The 19,706-nt window shown below is 40.5% G+C and overlaps 1 protein-coding gene and 1 pseudogene across 2 annotated transcripts in view; one reads left to right on the top strand and one right to left on the bottom strand.

Annotated features, from left to right (window-relative positions):
• Nucleotides 1–19,706, top strand: part of LOC103113665 (huntingtin-interacting protein M) — a 45,605-nt gene that overhangs the window by 11,661 nt on the left and 14,238 nt on the right. Inside the window, exon 2 of one of the 2 annotated variants that reach the window (XM_060182632.1) lies at nt 2,566–2,910. The exons of the other annotated variant lie outside the window; for it this stretch is intronic. Coding sequence (XP_060038615.1) covers nt 2,566–2,802 — 237 coding nt within the window. The 3' untranslated portion in view covers nt 2,803–2,910. Of the gene's footprint in view, nt 1–2,565; nt 2,911–19,706 lie in introns of those variants that run through there. 2 annotated transcript variants of the gene reach the window in all.
• LOC107522516 (ATP synthase membrane subunit K, mitochondrial-like) lies at nt 10,792–11,031 on the bottom strand (annotated as a pseudogene).

Genomic DNA, 19,706 nt, shown 5'->3' with positions numbered 1-19,706 from the left:
ACGCCGGTCCTTGCGCTTTGCGCCACATGCGCTTAACCCACTGCGCTACCGCCCAACTCCCAAAACAAGTCATTCTTATCCAAGACACAAACAGCTCTTACTTATCAAACAGGAAGTCTTTTTTTTGAGACCCTCCAGTAGATTCTCATTCATGTATATTCTAGTTTTAAGCAAAATATTTTGTTCACAGGGGAAAACAGAGGGTTACTAATTTTGATTTTCCTGTCATTTTCGTGAACTTCATGAATATCCCCACACTAGCAATTTCAGTGCTTTGGCAGAAATAAACATGTTCATCTTCTAGTTTGTGGAAATGAGCACATGGAACAAAATTATGCTTGGCCATCAATGTTTGAGTATTCTGTCTTAGAAAGTATTGTATATAGGCCAGTATTGAACACCTACGGGTTAGCTTAGTATCCTACAAAGCATCGTGCATTATTAAAACAGTTTTATCGCGAGTCGGGCTGTAGCACAGCGGGTTAAGCACAGGTGGCGCAAAGCACAAGGACCAGCATAAGGATCCCGGTTCGAACCCCGGCTCCCCACCTGCAGGGGAGTCGCTTCATAGGCGGTGAAGCAGGTCTGCAGGTGTCTATCTTTCTCTCCTCCTCTCTGTCTTCCCCTCCTCTCTCCATTTCTCTCTGTCCTATCCAATAACGACAACAACAATAATAACTACAACAATAAAACAACAAGGGCAACAAAAGGGAATAAATAAATATTTAAAAAAATTTAAAAAAACAGTTTTATCTTCAGGTTCAGGTTCTATGAAGCTTTTACTCTGGGAAGAGGACAGTGTGTTAAAACTGCTATAATTTCACTAACTACAGGATTGTATTGATCATTGTCTTTAAGTGTTAAATAGATGTAACATTTGTTTGTGTGATAGTGAATACTTACCCATTTAGCATAAACATGCCCAAGTCTGAGGTGAGTTTTACAGTGCTCCCATCAAGATGTCGACTGGGTTACTTTGCACTGGAAAACATGCCTGCCCTTTGACTGGGTGAGAATGAGGTGCTCTCCTCTGTCTTTGATGTTTACCTCGTTAACAAACAGTAAAATCACAGCACTCATAGACAACACAGAACTGTATTAAAAGAATCTTAATTCATGAATCAGTTAGTTATTGTAACCCGTTAAACAAACCACCCAGCCCCTAATAGTCAAATATTGACTATGAATCTTTAATTCTATGAAGACCAAATTTTTCATGTGGAGGGGGTCACAAATGAACATCTACTATAAAGGTCCTTTAGTATGTGTATCAGTGACAAATAATTTACAGAGGGATATAAAAGAGGTCAAAGACAACTGAAGACTAGAACCAGATAACCTGGAATTATGTCCAATAGATGGGCAATGTTTCCATTGAAATACTTTTTCTCCCTTTTCGTTACTACACTGTTAAAAGTCAAGTAGAGGGAGTTAGGTGGTAGCCCAGCGGGTTAAGCACAGGCGTGGCAGAGCGCAAGGACTGGCATAAGGATCCGGGTTCAAGTCCCCGGCTCCCCACTTGCAGGGGGTTCATTTTACAGGTGGTGAAGCAGGTCTGTAGGTGTCTTATTTTTCTCTCCCCCCTCTGTCTTCCCTTCCTCTCTCTATTTCTCTCTATCTTATCTAACAATGACATCAATAACAACAACAATAATAACTACAGCAATTTAAAAAAAAGGGCAACAAAAGGGAAAATAAACAAATTTTAAAAAATTAAAAAAAAAAATCTGTGCACACCAGTTTGTGGCAGTGCCCTTTGGAATACCTAACATTTGGAAACATCCCAGGTGTCCAACAACAGATGTATGATAAAGTCGCAATATATACACACAATGGAATACCTTACATGTTCTCCTTCACTATAATATGGATGGAACTAGAAAGAATCATGTTCAACAAGATAAGCCAGGAGAAGGGACAAATTTGGATGATCTCACTCACAGCTGGGATCTAAGAAACAAAGTCAAGGACAACACAGGCTGAATCCTCAGTAGATTGTAGTGTATCACAGCAGATTGGGATACTCCAAAGGGGGAAGGAAGGGGCACTAAGTGAGTTTGATAGCCTAAATATCTGTGGTGAGACAGGATGATGATTTAGTTGAAAGTTAAATGTACTGATAACCTGTCTGGGGAAATGTGCATTTGTGACAACAACAATCCTCTAAATCAACGTTTCTTCAATAAAGTGATACTGGAGTTGGTGGGGGGGGGGGTAAGAGTTCTTTTTAAAAGGGAGTTCAGTTATCAAGGAAAATAGGTTCCCATCAGGCATTTCTAGGCTAGCCCTGGTCAGGACCCACTGGACACCAGTGACATCACAAAGTCTGTGTTGTCATAAAGGCCAATGAGGAGGGGCATCAGGTTTAGTGGGCCAGGAGTTCACTTGTATCCTGAGAGACCCAACAGCACAGTGGAGCCCAGCAGACCAGGGCAAATCCCAGAGAACATCATGTCTGGGAAAGACAAGTGCTGGCAGTTTAGTAGGAATAAGAAGCAGAACCCCCCTCGCTCCTTAAAAGTGCGTTTGCAGTTCCCGATCAGCCAGGTACTTCGCCCATTGCAGGAGGGTCAGAGTTCCTGTCGCCTGGGCTCTCCTACACCGGAGTTTCTTGCTGGAGTACTTGAGAACTTGACAACCAACATCCTCGAGCTGGTAGGGATGGAGGCCTACAACAACCAGAGGATACACATCACCCCAGAACATGTGGAAAGGGCCTTAGACAGAAACCATCAACCCAACTACCTCTGTGATGATGACAACACCGCTTACATCAAGATGTTCCAGCCCAGGAAGAAGTGAACACCCAGGTGCGCCTCAGCAACCTCAGCATTAGCCTCACCTAACCCCCCATACTGCTTATCAATGAGGGAGGTCTGGCCTTTAATGCTAATAAAGTTACATACATGCTCCTGTTTCTGAGTCTTCTCTGTGGCCGTCATTTGTAGTTGGAAGTGTCTTGAGACATCTGGGATGAAACATGTAGACTAGAGGAGGAGGAGGAGGAGGAGAAGGGAAGGTGGGTCATTGTGGGGTGATTAAACCAGGGATTAAGGGAGTAGTTTCTGATAGTGACTGTGGGAATGGTCTTATTTGGGACTAACTGGTTGGGGGTTGTTGGGGAAAGAGGACTTCTCGCTGGTTCTGAGTAAGGCAAGGCCTATAGGGACAGAAGATTTGGAAGTTGGGGTGGGGCACCGGAAGCTTTTGAAGGCCTAGCATGATGGCAACTGGATGGAACTGAAGACCCCAGTGGAAGTGCTGAAGGCTTTATTCATGGCAGGGGACATCTGTAAGGAGGTGGTGGCCATGAACGAGGTTGGAGGGAGTTGGTTGGAATGGTAGTTTTCTTGAACTTGATGGGACAGGAGTTTTACTTGAAGATTAAAGAGTGATAGGGAAACCAAGAAGAAGTTATGACTATATTGATAGATTTCACTCATTATTTTTAAAATATTTATTTTGTTACTTTTAGTGAAAAAGTGAGGCAGACAGGACCTCTCAGCTCTAGCTTATGCTGGTGCTCGGGTTTGGATCTGGGACCTCAGGCCCATTGCATGGCTATTAATGCTGTCCCCCCTGCCCATTCACTATTTATACTCTGGCTCATGCTAAGAAAGTGATTACTATCAGGCATTATAATAGCCATTTTTTTTTCTTTCTTCTGGTCACTGGTAAATTAAGTAGCAATATTATATGAAACAACTATTTGGTTTAAGACAGGTGATTTGGGAGTCGGGGGGTAGCGCAGCGGATTAAGCGCACGGGGCGCAAGGATCAGCATAAGACAGGTGATTTAAGCAATTATTATTCATTTTATTGTTTCAATTTTTTTTATTAGTGATTTAAGAACTTTTACAAAACTGTAAGACTTCAGGGATACAATTTCACACATGGTAACTCACCAGATGTGTTCTCCTCCTCCCCTACAGCCACGATAGTTCTCACAAATGGTTCAGTTGCCATTTTTATTTTCGAAAGTTCACTTGTTTAACTCATCTATATTCCATGTATGAGTGAAGTCACCCAGTAGTTTTCATTTACCTTTTTTTTTAAATCTTCATAGGATTTTAGTAATTCATTTTTTAAGGTTTTATTCCTGTTTTTTCTTTTTTTAAATATTTATTTATTTGTTCCCTTTTGTTGCCCTTGTTTTATTGTTGTAATTACTATTGTTGTTGTTATTGATGTTGTCATTGTTGGATAGGACAGAGAGAAATGGAGAGAGGAGGGGAAGATGGGGAGAGAAAGACAAGACACCTGCAGACCTACTTCACCACTTGTGAAGCGACTCCCCTGCAGGTGGGGAGCCGGGGCTCGAACTGGGATCCTTACCACAGTCCTTGGTGCTTGCACTTTGCGCCACCTGCGCTTAACTCGCTGTGCTACCGCCCGACTTTCTCCTGTTTTTCTTTTTTTTGTTTGTTTGTTTTTTGTTTTGCCTCCAGGGTTATTGCTGGGGCTTGGTGCCTGCACTACGAATCCACTGCTCCTAGAGACCATTTTTTCCCCCTTTTGTTGCCCTTGTTTTATCGTTGTTGTTGCTATTGTTATTGCTGTCGTTGTTGTTGGTCTATCGAAAAATCGAGAAAAGGAGGGGAAGACAGAGAAGGGGAAAGACAGACAGACACCTGCAGACCTGCCTCACCGCCCGTAAAGCGACCCCCCTGCTGGTGGGGAGCCGGGGGCTCGAACCAGGAACCTTACACTGGTCCTTGCGCTTTGCGCCATGTGTGCTTAACCCCTGTGCTCCTGCCCGCCCCCCCGGGTTTTACTTATTAATGAGAAAGATAGGAGAAAGCACCAGACATCACTCTGGTACATGTGCTGCTGGGGATTGAACTTAGAACCTCATGCTTCAGAGTCTTAATACTTTATCCACTGTACCATCTCCCATATATTTATACTTATTTTCCCTTTTGTTGCCCATGTTGTTTATTGTTGTTGTAGTTATTATTGTTATTGATGTTGTTGTTGTTGTTATAGATAGGACAGAGAGAAATCAAGAGAGGAGGGGCAGACGGGGAGAGAAAGGTTGACACCTGCAGACCTGCTTCACCGCCTGTAAAGTGACCCCCTTGCAGGTGGGGAGCTGGAGGCTTGAACTGAGATCCTTACATCATTCCTTGTGCTTCGCGCCACATGTGCTTAACCTGCTGCACTACCACTTGACTCCCTCATTATATTTTTTTATTAAAGACAAGTGTTTCATTTAATATATATCCTGTAACTCCTTTATCCAGTCATCTGTCACTGGACATTTGGGTTAAACAATTATTTTACTACAGATTGATACAACTTGTTGTCACAGAGATAGTTTCACCCCAAATAGGTGTCAGCACACCTCACCTACCAAATTGTAATCTTCCTCCACCGTAGGACACGTAAATCACTGAGTATTACTAGAGTTGCTTATAAATGTGTTAGATTGCACATACAAGTCTCACTCTCCAATGAAATACACATTTTGTCTAAAAGCTCTCTATGGCTGAATATATGTTCTAAGTTGAGTGAGTATATTCTCTATAAATTCTGTCCAAAATTATGGACTCACAAGTCCACATAATTCTTTTTGCCAGTATCCTCTGCTTCTGTTTGGCTAGACACTTCCTGACAGAATAATGGGTGCTAGGGTCATAATCAGCCTCGTTGGCCTTGGTGAACTGTTGTAGCTCCTTGGTGATATGTTTGTTACCAATAGTTATGAAGCCTTTCTAACTTTAGCCAAGTTCATCTTTCTCTTTTTAAAGATTTAAGAGAACCAGATCATCACTCTAGCACATAAAATTCTGGGAATTGAGCTCAGACTGCATTCTTTTTTTTTTTTTTTAATATTTATTTATTCCCTTTTGTTGCCCTTGGTGTTTTTTTGTAGTTATTATTGTTGTTGTTATTGATGTCATCGTTGTTAGATAGGACAGAGAGAAATGGAGAGAGGAGGGGAAGACAGAGAGGGAGAGAGAAAGATAGACACTTGCAGACCCGCTTCACCTGTGAAGCGACCTCCCCTGCAGGTGGGGAGCCGGGGGCTCGAACTGGGATCCTTGTGCTGGTCCTTGCGCTTTGTGCCACGTGCGCTTAACCTGCTGTGCTACCACCCAACTCCCCCCAGACCTCATTCTTGACAGTCCAATACTTTAGCCACTGTGCTACCTGCCAAGTTGCTGCAAAATCCAACTCTTAGTTCTTCAGTTGAGTTGGCAATTCTGCCTTATCCCAGCAACTGCAAGTGGAGATTCACTGGGACCTCTCATCGTATAGTTTACTCTGTGGGACATCCCCTTTCATGGTTGTAAAACAAACTAAATTATTTCTGTTTAAGCTGTACAAACCTTTGTCTTATGATCATTTCCTCAGCAAAAATTCTCTACTGAAAGTGGAAAAGTGGCCTGTGGTCACAGAGTTCAGGGATACTTTCTTAGAGTCTCCATTTTATAGCTGAGACCACTTAGGCTCAGAAATGGTAATCAGCTCACTCAAGATTGCAGCACAGAGTCTGGTTCTCCTATCTGTTGTCAAGACTCTTCTATCATATGCTGATAAGTGGACCTTGAATGTGTGTGTGTGTGTGTGTGTGTGTGTGTGTGTGTGTCTGCGTATGTATCATTGCAGGGACTTGACTGCTCCCTTTTCAGATAGAAAAGGACAATCAGAAGGAGAGAGGGGGCCAGCCTTGAACCTGGGTTGTGTGCGTGTATGAGAGGAGGCACTCTGGAGGTGAACTGTCTGGACTCATTTCTTTTTATTTTTATATATATGAATGAGTCAGGGGAGAGGAGAGACACCAGAACACTGTTCAGGTCTGGCTTATGGTGGCACTGGGGATTTAATGTTGGAGTTCTGGGGCCTCAGGCATGAAAGTCTGTTGTGCAAACACTTTTCTGTGGTTTTTGAATATATGCTCTTTTGGGAACCATCAAAATTAAGAGACACAGTGACTGTACTTAATTTATTACTGATGATTTTCACTAGTGATAATTCTTACAGGCAGGCCTGGCAAAAATAGTACAGATGAAGATGAAATTAATTTTCCTATGTATGTACAAAAGAAGGTAATAAAAAGATATGAGCCCTTGTTCCTCACCTGCCAGGAGGCTTCATAAGTCAGGTCTGCAGGTGACGTTCTTTCTGTCTCAGTATCTCCCCCTCTTCTCTAAATGTCTCTCTGTCCTATCAAATAATAAAAAAAAAAAGGCCACTCGTGAAGCCTCCCCCTGCAGGTGGGGACCAGGGACCTGAACCTGGATCCTTGTACATTGTGACCTGTGTGCTCAACCAGGTATGCCACCTCGCCCGCCTTATAGAGTATTTGGGGGATTTTAGCAGATAAGTATAAACTGACCAAGCAGAAACATTAGAACTGAAAGTCATAGTAACAGAACAAACTTGATGGGGATCAACATTATGTTGGAGAGATGACTTAAGTGTGAATTTGAACATAGATGATGAGCGTTTATCCACTCTGGAGGAACAAAACAAGTATCCTTGAGCCTGTTAGAAGATAATTATGTTAACTTTTCCTGTAAGGCTATTTATTTCCTTTTTAAAAAATACAGTGCTATTATTTTTATTTATTTATTTATTTTTACCAGAGCACTGATTATCTCTGGCTTAAGGTGGTGTGGGAGATTGAACCTGGGACTTCAGAGCATGAGGCACCAGAGTCTTTTTGCATAATAATTATGCTATCTACCCCCACCCAAAGTATATTTTTATTTAAATTTTATTGGATAGAGATTGAGAGGGAGGAAGAGTTAGAGAAGGAGAGAGACAGAGAGACACCTGCAGGTCTGCTTCACCACATGTGAAACTTTCCCCCTACAACTGGGGACCAGGGGCTTGAACCTGAATCCTTGTGCACTGTAATATGAGCACTTAACCAGGTGAGCCACCACCTGGCTCCCTATTTAAAATTTTTTTTCTAGAGAAAGAGGAAGACACCAGAGCACCACTATCTTTGAGCATGAGGACACAAGGAAACACTGTGATAACATAAATGAATAATTGTTTTGGTAAAGCAACCCACAAATTTCACTTATTTTAAGAAAACTTAACTTCTCATCTACTGTTCATCGACAGTCACATTCTATTGAACAGATCTAAGTCATGCGTGCACAGTATATATGATATGACATCTGATACAGCATATACACACACAAAGCATAGTACCATATACATGGACTGTGGTTCCTAGATGTCTTCGTCTACCAGTACTACCTAAGTAACTGTGGGCAAAATACTTAGTTTGCTTATCTGTGATGTGGGAGTAAATAATAGTTTATACCTACTTTAATTTGGAAAGCAGGAGAGATAATATCTGTAAAATATTTCAACCAGTACTGGACACACAAATATTAGCTGTTAATACTAGCTGTATTTTTATTTTAAGAATAAGGGCTTTCAGGAATACAATATTAAAAGAGTGAGCTACCTTTGGGAGCTACCTTTGGCGGTAGAGCAGTTGGTTAAGCGCAGGTGGCACAAAGCGCAAGGACAGGCACAAGGATCCTGGTTCCAGACTCCCCACCTGCAGGGGAGTCGCTTTACAGGCGGTGAAGCAGGTCTACAGGTGTCTGTCTTTCTCTCCCTCTCTCTGCCTGCCCCTCCTCTTTCCATTTCTCTCTGTCCTGTCCAACAACGACGATATCAATAACAACTACAACAATAAAACACCAAGGGCAACAAAAGGAATAAATATTTTAAAAAAAAAAAGAGCAAGCTACCTTCAAAACACTGATTTCAAAAGTATCTTGTGTGAAAACTTGGCCTATATGCGCTCCAGAGGATGAAAGAGCTGTTAACTCTTTTCTCTACCTATCACCAGGGTCACTTATGTCTGAAAGTGCATAGACTCCCTGCTTCTTGGGATAGTTGTGTCCTGTCATAACCCCCCCTCCCCACCCCATAAGCATTACTCTGAGCTACTGGGCGTGTCCCACAGATTGTGGGAAGGCGAGAGGCTGGTTTTTCTAGTTCCTGCTCCCTGTACTTCACCAGAGTCAAGTAGCACTGCACTCTACAGTTTGTGTGTCTGACAGAGAAGGGAGCCTGCAAAAAGGTTCTAACAGATTCAGGTAAGGGTAATGGATTTAAGGATCTTCAGTGTGTTACCTGCCTTCTTGATCTTTGTGTTTTTGTTTTCAGAGGTCAAAGAATTTGTCAGGAAATAAATGTCTTCTATCATTTGATGTGAGAATTGAGCATCATGGGAGAAAGGAATGTTCATCTTTTAGGCTGCTCTAACTTTGATGGGTGGAGGTAGAAAAATATAACTGTCTTCTTGTTATTAGCATTTCATTCACTTTATGCCTTGAAACATTGCACTAGATTCCACTGAATACGTAGCTCCAGGACCAAGTCTGTGTCTTAGTGACAAAAAGAAATAAAGTTCAGTGTCTCAATGAAATGATAAAAATAAAATTAAAAAAAAGAATATTAAAAAGAAGTCAAGTTCATATCAGAAGCATTGTGTGACTTTGCCAAACACCTTCCCACACCTCTTTACATAAGGTAGCAGTTATTTTGTGCTGAGTTTCTTTCAGCTGTTTGAAAAGCCATTTGTTTTATTTAGTATTGTTGAATTTGTTTTTTTCACATCCAGTTCTAGTCTAGATATGGATAAACGCTCAATATGAACATTCAGTAGTAAGATTGCTCAGATGTGAAACTCTGCAGTGATTTCAACATGAGTGTTATGCTTTTAATACCACGAGGAAAGAAAATAACAACTATAAAATTGATAGGAACTAGAAAGATATGTCAGGTTATATTTTAAAGTCTTTTTCATGTAGATTGTTTAAGAGCATTGTCTTCCTCTTTCAAGTGAAAAATACATTTTCACCAATATATCAAACTGTGTACTTGGAGAAATGATAGTTACCTGTTTTAAGCATTTAAAAGTATGAATAGAAAATGTTACACTTCATGTTGTGTTTTAAAATCCTACTTAAATACTAGCATCTCTAGCAAGTCTCTTAAGTGCAGGAATTTCTTTAAATTTTTGATTTTATAATAAGTTTGTTTTGTGTCATTAAGATAAGGATATAAAAACACAAGACTATATACTCTTAAGTATGTGAACATTCTGCTGTTTTCTGAAATCCCTAAGTAGATCTCTATATTCCTGAATAAATACACACATACATATTTTAATTAATTAATTTTTATTGATTTAATAATGATCAACAGACTATAGGATGAGAGGGGTACAATCCCACATAATCCCCACCACCAGAGTTCTGTATCCCATCCCCTCTAATGGAAGCTCTCCTGTTTTTTATCCCACTGGGAGCATGGACCAGGATCATCATGAGATGCAGAAGGTAGAATGTCTGGCTTCTGTAATTGCTTCTCTGCTGAACATGGGCGTTGGCAGGTTGATCAATGCTCCCAGCCTGTTTCTATCTTTCCCTAGTGGGACAGGGGTCTGAAGAGGTGGGGTTCCAAGGTACATTGGTGAAGTCATCTGTCCAGTGAAGTCAGGGTGATGTCATGGTAGCATCTGCAATTTGGTAGCTGAAAAAGTACTGAAACACACACACACATGCACACGCACACACACACACATATACACACACAAATTGTTTAATAATTAGGAATCTAAAGCTAAGATTAGCAGATAAGTTTTGGGGTCTCCATTTTGGAAAAAGCTAGTAGATCTATTTTAGGTATATTCTAAGGGGCCCATGACTTGGCTAATTTTTGACTGAGCCCAACAGCTAACATGCAGGTGAACCAAAGGTATTGTCTGGGGAGATGGTATTAGAGTTGGAAATAGGACTAGAAAGCAGGTAAGGTACAATTTAGAATCCCTTTATGCTGCTTTCACAGCAGGAGTTTTCGTAGACTTTAATTTGAACTACAAGGCCAGCAATGCAATTCCTACAATGTGCCCAGCACAGAGTTCATTCTACCTGTGAAAGTGTTAAGAGCTGAAATACTTTTTAATGCCAGTGAACTGGAACTGGGCATCAGATTCTGGACCAGCCATGATTCTGATCTTCCAAAAGGTACAACTGCCACACATTGTGTCCTTCACTCGCTCTCACTAAGTCAGGCCGGAAGCAGATGCCTGCTCCAAGAGCCATCTACGCACCACAGGAGCAGGTTTATGCATGAGGATGAAAGCAGAAAGACTTTGATAGATAAAGTTTTGCATTGTAGTTCTTATTTACTGCCTCCCATCCTTTTTTTTTTTTCCCCTCCTCTTTGGATCCTTAATTTCCTCATACTCAGCTAATCACTCACAGCATTCACATGGAACAAACAAGATCTAGTATATAAAATCATTTCAAATTGTGAAACACACTTAAATACTAATTATTTGTCAGTAGAATAATAATTCAGCAATATAGGGGCCACAACTGTGGCTCTTCGCTAATGAGCCAGTATAGCACAGGAGCTGAGGGCAATAGACTCACTCTCCTGCTTACCAGCTGTGCGAAATTGGGACATTTTACATAACTTCTGTTTCTGGGTGTCTTCATCTGTAAAATTGGCATAGTGATAGTTTGTACACTTAGGAGTATTTTAGGATGAAAGAAGTTAATAAATGTAAAATGCTATTAAACAGCCAGGAGCACTTTATGTGCAGAAGTGACAGATGCAGAGGATAATGGATGTGGATACATGGTTAGCAGCAAGTCATTTGAACTGAGCCACCAGATGAGGGTCCAGTGAATGACAGATGGGAACAGAGAGCCACAGTGTGGAAACCTGTGACTGGTTGGGTCCCTCATGACTCATACCAGAAATAAACCTGCCACCCACTGCCTGACTGAACATCTGCACACTGTGAGTAGGTTTAAACCATTTGAACAACCATTTGGAAATTGGGTAGGGTTAAGGTTCTCTCAGACCGTTTTTTGTTTGTTTGTTTGTTTGTTTTGTTTTGTTTTGATTCAACAAATAATAAATTAGTTTACCCTTTGAAGTCATAAAAATGTCAGTCTTTCATGGAATTAAAATATCTGTATTGGGCGGAGGTAGATAGCATAAAGTTATACAAAGAGCTTTCATGCCTGAGGCACCAAAGTCCCAGGTTCAGTTCCTCACACCACCATAAACCAGAGCTGAATAGTGCCCTGGTAATTAGAAAAAACAATAATAATCTGTATGCAAGCATCCACATACTAAGCTATCAGACTTAACTTTCCTCTGTATTCTAGATACCTCTTCAATAAATATAGGCTTACAATTCAGATTGCAAGGGACATTAGAAATTCCATTCCTCCCATTTTATAGTATCATCCTTCAGAGTAGATCTTTTTTTTTTTTTTACTCGCACATAGTAACAAGGATTTACTTTTTTACATGTTAAGAAAGGACAGACAATACTTAAAATACCTGAAGAGTTGCTTTAAGTGCTTTAAACTATTTAAGTCAGGGCCAGGTGGTGTTGCACCTGGTTGAGTGCACGTTACCATGCGCAAGGGCCCATGTTCGAGCCCCTGGACCCCACCTGCAGGGGGGGAAGCTTCACAAGTGAAGCAGTGTTGCAGGTGTCGTTCTGACGTTCCCTTTCTGTCATCCCCTTCCCTCTTGATTTCTGGCTGTCTCTAGCCAATAAATAAATAAAGATAATAAAATTTTTCCCATAAGTTGTTTAACTCATTTTCTCTTCACAAAACCCCCAGAAAGTAGATATCACCATCATACTACATATGCACAGTTAACAACAAGCACACACAATTGAAAAAGGTTTCAAACCCAAGCAGCCCAGGTCCAGAATCCGTATTCTCAACCATTAAAGTCCTTTATCTCACCTTTGGTTAAGATGTTAGACTCTGGAGTACTAGGTGGCTATTAATGTTGCAACTCCAGTTTTCCTTGACAAAAGATGAATATTTGCTAGTTAATATATACATATATATATTATATATGTATATATTAACTGTATATGTCTCTTTCTCCCTCTCTCTCTCTCTCTCTCTCTCTCTCTCTCTCTATATATATATATATATATATATATATATATATATATGTATATAACCTAAGACTCATGCAAAGTATTCTAATATCCAAGAAGAATTGGGTTTTTTCCCCCTCATCCGTAATGTCAGCATCAAATGTCTCAAATAGTCCCACTCTCTTTCCTTGAGAGTTTATTATGCTGTAAATTGGCAGCTGCTTTGCACTGTACTTAATTGTTGCTTCTGGCTATGGGAATAGTCTCTTGGGTGTATGTCAGTTTCCATCTTTGTCTTTGCTAAGAGTTCTAAAAGTTCTGGCCCCCTTTTTTCGAGTTGCCACTTCATTTTCTTTTCTTTTTTTCTTTCTTTTTTTTTTTTGGTATGAATCTTTTATTAGCATTCGTGTTTTGTGCTTTTCTCTAATCATTTGCTACCAAAAAATAATTTAATGGACTTCGACTTCATTTTCTTCTTCAATGAATGAAAATATTAAAGTCAGACTTACTTTCACCAAACTTCTTAATAACCATTCTTATTCATTTCCAAGTAGGCTCCTGTAACTCCTGTTGAAGTTTACTTTAGCAGTTTCCAGTCCTTGTAACACTTGACTTCTAAAAGATTAATTTGATTTAATCTTTCTAACTGAATGCCAGGAAATACCCTGTCCCTACAGTAAAAACGCATCCCATTCATTTAAGGGTTTATGGTTCGTGTAAATAGACTTCTGTGGCATTTTTTACTCTGGCATTATGCAGTGAGAAAAATAATTCAGTAGAGCACTAAAATTAACAGGGAAACATGGTCCAGGAGGTGGCCCAATGGATAAACCATTGGACCCTCAAGCATGAGGTCCTGGGTTCGATCCCCGGAAGCACATGTACCAGAGTGATGCCTGGTTCTTTCTCTCCTGTATTTCTCATTAATAAATAAACAAAATGTTTAAACAAAAAAAAAAAAAGAGGGAAATTAAGAAAAGGAATTTAAAGTGCAAGTGTAAGATGAAGTCTGTTGTAAAGCAAGGACAATCCTCAACTAAACAATATAAATGTTAAATTTGTTTAATATTGACCATGTATTATTTTTTGAAAATTTATTAGTGACTTCATTTTGATTTGCAAAATTACATGTCAACAAGGGTATAATTCCATATGATTCCCACCACCAGAGCTATATTCCTCTTCCCTCTATCGAAGCCACAGTAGTTCTCTCAATATTGCAGATATGTGTTGACTATTATTTCTGTATCTGTCTATATTTATATATGTAATTGCCCTTTTTTTTTTCCCCTTTGGTCCTGCCTTCTATTCCTAAGTCACATCTATACCTATTATTTCTTCCAAATGCCCTTCCTTTTTTCTTCTTCTCTCTCTGGGTCTTGAGTTGGAATTCAGAGCCCTCTGGCCATCTTCCCCTTTCATTTCATCCCCTCTAGGAGTATGGACCAGAATTCTTTTTGAGATGTAGAAGATGGGAATCAGGCTTCTATAAATGCTTTTACACTGGACCTGGATGTTGGCAGGTCAAGCCATACCCCCAGCCTGTTTCTATCTTTCCCTAGTAGGGTAGGGCTCTGGAGAGGTGGTGTCAGAGTTGAGACTATGGCTACAAAGTTGGATTAGGGCAGAGAGTATCTCCCAAACTTGAAGAAAGTATATAAATAGGATTAACTGTTTAACCTATCAGCCTGACATAGGGACCATATATATTTTCATATTTAGCACAGGAGCCTGTGTAACTTCTGAGTCCCTGTTGGTCTGAGCTTGCAGTTCATGGTCACAGCTGGGAACATACTAGGATTCATTCATTTCAGGACCAGTCTTCCTCAAGTGGCAAGGTAAGATGATCCAGCCTCCCTCTGAAGAGTAGGGAAGTCCCTACCATTGCTACTTTATAGGGAGGATAGGTTCCTGGAGTGGCCCACAGAAGGGCTAATGTTAACTTCTGGTCCTGATGGAAGAAAGAGAGCTCTATTAGAAATCTAGGCCATCATATCTGTGTAGGAACCCAAGGCTTCCGTAACTAGGGTCATAGATGATGGGGTTGGACTATATATTCGAAGAATGAAGTAGATGGTAGGTCTTATCAGAGAATTAAGAAAGGGGATAGTGATGGGTGTATGTATAGAGAAATCTCATTTGGAATGTAGGCATCTAATGATGTTCTAGAACTCAAAAATAGACCTTAAGACTAAGCATACTTTTATGTGTATTATAAAAATTAAAAAGTTCAGCAACATCCCAATACAGAGATGATTTTGTGCATATTTAACTCAAGAATCAGAGTATAAACAAATCCATTAATATACCTGCCAATGAACTATGTAATGTATAGACAGCAATAGCTTGTAGTCTCTTAGTTTGAAATTACTTTAAAATGACTATATGATTCAATTTTTTAAATTCTGTTTAAATCAGGGGCTGGTTGAGCACACATGTTATAGGACCTGGGTTTGAGCCCCCCCCCCCCCCCGTCCCCACCTGCAGGTGGAAAGCTTTGTAAGTGGTGAAGCAGTGCTGTAGGCATCTCTCTGTCTCTCTTCCTCTCTATCACCCCATTCCTTCTTGATTTATGGCTGTCTCTATCCAATAGATAAATAAAGATTAAAATAAATTATTTAAATCAAGGTATAAGCTATCAAGAATGAGTTTCCAACCAAAGGAGCAGGAACATAATACAAAACCGACTTCCCTCTTTGCTCAACTTTCAGTGGATAATGGTATAGCAAATGTTGGTATGCTTCTAATTCTGCTTCTAAAAACCCCTTCTGTTTCATTGGTTTAATCCCCCCTGCTTAACACTGTATTCTATTTATATAACCACTGTTAACTAAGCACTGCCCTGCCTGCAGGGCATTGGTTTAATCCCCACTGGTTCATGATATCTTTTTGCTCCACCCCCTCTCATAGTACACCCTGATTTGCACCAGTCACTTTTCGCTCCACCCTCTCTACATCACATCCTGTTTACACCCTACTTGGCAAGTATATATATAAGGACAGGATTGTGATTTTAGTTTAGTTGGCTTAGATTGTGTTGCGTTCCGCATGAATAAAAACTGATCTGCGTACCACTCAGCCATGAGTCAGTCCCTGGTCGTCTGTCTCCCGCCCGCAAAGCTAGTCTGGCAGCAAAAGATGACTATCTTCAAACAAGTGTGCCATTTTAAGTTGCATGTTTTGGCTAGGCGTCCCCGTTCATTAAGGCACTGTTTGTGGCAAAGAGTAATTTTCTTCTAATTGAGAGACCAGCACCCAGGCAGTAACTTCCAGGAAGTTCCATCGGTATTGTGAAAAATAACTGGGCTGTTCTGTTTGCATTAGCCATGTTCTAGGAGGAAGACAATAACCTGCTTGAAACCATGCACAGCTGTTACCTAATTTTGTTGGCTAATGACTGAGTTTGCGCTCCAAACACAAGATGGTTATTTTTAAGTCAGACGCAATAAACCAAGGAAGTATCGGTTTTCTTTGCAGTGAATAAGAGGTTTCACTCTCTTTTTTGTTGAACAAGCATTACACCTTTGGTTTTACACTGAAGAATAAGAGGAAATACCTAAATAGCTCTTTTCAGATCTCCAACTTCCTGACCAGTGAGAATGAAATCCAGTGGCAATATTTAGTTGATTAAATGGGGAAAACAATTGAATCTGTGTCAGCACAAATGAAGTGTAGGCCCCACACTGTCTCTAGTAATAATACCAATAGTAAGTGTTCAAGGCACTTCTCCAAAGTCGCTATTCAAAGGTCCAACAGGTATATGAAAAAATGCTCACAACCATGAGCACAACCTCTACCATATAAGAATACTCTACGTCAAAAAGCACTGAAACAAGTGCTGGTGAGGATATGGAGATAGGCAAATTCTTGTGCACTGTTGGTGAAAATACAGATTAATGCAGCCTCTGTGGGAAACTGTTGGAGACTCCCCCAAATATTAAAAACCAGCCTAATGAGCTGATGAAATAGCTCACTTGGATAATGTGCCAATTTGCCATGTGTGTGACCCCCAACTTCATTGACAGAAGTGTTGGTGCTGTGGTCTCTTTTACACACTGTCTTTATTTAAAAAAAAAAAAAGTCAACCTACCAGATGTCCCAATAATTCCTCTCCTACACACACACACACATATATATATATATTATAAATATATATATATATTTGGCATATATATCCAAAGAAAATAAAAACATCTATCTGAAAAGACCAGTACACACTCAGGTTTGTGGCAGTGTTGTTTGTTTGTAACAGCCAACATTTGGAACCAACCCATGTGTCCGACAACACATGAATAACTAAAATTGTGCCATATATACACATGGAATACTGCATAGCTGTAAGAAATGACAACATATTCTTCATTGCTCCAATGTGTATGGAACTATAAGGAATCATTTTGAGTGAATAAACCAAAAGGACCAATACTAGATGATCTCACTGACAGCCAGGCTCTAAGAAATAAAGCAAAGGACAGTATAGGGTGAATCCTCAATGAACTACAGCCCATCACAGCAGATTATGGGACTCAGAAAGGGAAAGGAGGAGGAGTAGTAAGGGGGAGGTTGGGGCCTCAAATCCCAGCCACTGGTTCCCCACCTGCAGGGGGGAAAGCTTCATAAGTGGTGAAGCAGGGCTGCAGGTGTCTCTCTGTCTCTCTGCCTTCCCCTCTTCTCTCAGTTTCTCAGTCCTATCCAATAAAATGGGGAGGGGGGAATGTCCACCAGGAGCAATGGATTCGTAGTGCTGGTACCAGCGATAACCTTGGAGGCAAAAAAAAAAAAAAAAAGTGACTTCATAATTTCTGAGGACCTGAAAACTATTCAGGTGCTTTTCATGTAATCAAGGTATATAGACATTCATTGTCTCCAAGCGTGCTAGTAAATTTCAGAGCCTGGATTGGAACCAGTGGTCCTTCTCTGTGGCAAGGTTACCTTGCTTGAATTAAGTGACATAAGGCCTTTACCTGGGATATATTTTTCTGTGGTCTCAATTTCTGCTTTTCTCTCTAGCTCACAGACTCACCCAGTCTGTTCCAGAATGTATAAGGTTATTGTCCATCTATGCCATAGTCTCTCTATGCTATTTTTTTTTCAAGGGCTCCCCCTTTTCCCAGAGCCCTTTGTGAATACTAAGGCTTCTAGGTCTGCCTGCACTCCCACTACTTCAACTGCTACCAGTTTGTCTCTCTGACCTGAGCTCCTCAAGCTCTTTCCAGAAACCAATTAACATCAAGTCCCTCCTATCATAACTTCCCTCTCCACACACTCGCCACTCGTGGAGATGTTCCAGTATCATTTTCCCCCACATGCTCTAGTTTACTTTACAGTACAACTCAATAATCAGACCTGTTTTATTCTGAATGGAGAGGAAAATATTATTTGAGGAACATCATGAGAAAACCATATTGAGAACCTGGTTTATGAATCTGGCAAAGCAGTTCAATAACCATGATCCAAATGGGTTATTTTGCTGGCAGTTGTATGTCTACCCTTGTACAATCCTTTGGAATAAATAAATGTGACTCTCAAAAGCAGAAGAGTGGTGGGCATCGGTATAAGATCTGCAAATGCCCACCAAATCTGCTGTTAAGGTCTCTACCCCTCACCCTCAATTGCCTGCCTCAGTTAAAATTGAAAAGAAGGGAGGAGATGCCAAGAGCCATTCTCTGCTTGATAGAAGATAAGCCTTTGAAACAATGAAAGCCCTCGAGATAAGTTTCTATTTCCCCTCAGGTAGGCCATTTACCAGAAAACAAGTGACACACCACATAGTTATAGTTAATAGACATAGTTTCGGCTATATATGTTGCAAGGGACATTCCACCCTGATAATTGCTCCTCCTCCTCCTCTTGTACTCCCCCTTCCCCAGAACCTTATAATGCCTGTAAACACAATAAAATTTTGCAGCTTGATCAGAATCCTGTCTTGCTGTCATTCTTTGTGTCTCCTGTCCCTTTCATTCCAGGTCCCAGGGTTCCTAGCCCCTGTTCTCGCCCCGCTGGCCAGGGCAAAGATCAACCAAGGGAAAATTGTATGTGTATAATATGCACCTGTGTTGTCATACATTGTGTGTGTGTGTGTATGCTACAGCACAGTTTAATCTCCCTCTACTTCGTGTGTGTTTTTTTTTATTTTTATTTTTTTACCAGAGCACTGTTCAGCTGTGGCTTATGGTGGTACAGGGCATTGAACCTGGGTCTTTGGAGCCTCAGGCATGAAAGTCTCTTCATAATCATCATGCTATTTACCATTGCCCTTATTATTTTATTTATAATAAGAAATTAATAAAAATAAGAAAGGGGCGGGGTGGTGGCGCACCTGGTTGAGCGCATGTATTACAATATGCAAGGACCCGGGTTCGAGCCCCCAGTCCCCACCTGCAGGGGGAAAGCTTTACGAGTGGTGAAGCAGGACTGCAGGTGTCTCTCTGTCTCTCTCCCTCTCTATCACCCCCTTCCCTCTTGATTTCTAGCTGTCTATCCAATAAATAAAGATAATAATAAAAATAAAAATAAGATGATTGATGTGATGATTGAATGAGTTGATATATGCAAACCAAGGCCATAGAACCATGCCTAGTACTTGTATACAAGTTTATGTTTACTGTCATTAAAACATAAGAAAAAGGAATTTAAGATAGTGGAACAGGAAATATTGAATCCACTCCTTGAACATAGGGTCTATGATTCAATATCAATAATAGTATCTGCACTCCATTTCTATCACTTTAGAAAGGATAGTGAACATAGGATGGCATATGTTCACTATGGTTTTTGAAGTGACAGGAATGCAGCACTT

Source organism: Erinaceus europaeus, chromosome X (genome assembly GCF_950295315.1).
Source record: "Erinaceus europaeus chromosome X, mEriEur2.1, whole genome shotgun sequence".
Classification (NCBI taxonomy): domain Eukaryota; kingdom Metazoa; phylum Chordata; class Mammalia; order Eulipotyphla; family Erinaceidae; genus Erinaceus; species Erinaceus europaeus.
This window is presented reverse-complemented; position numbering and strand designations above follow the sequence as displayed.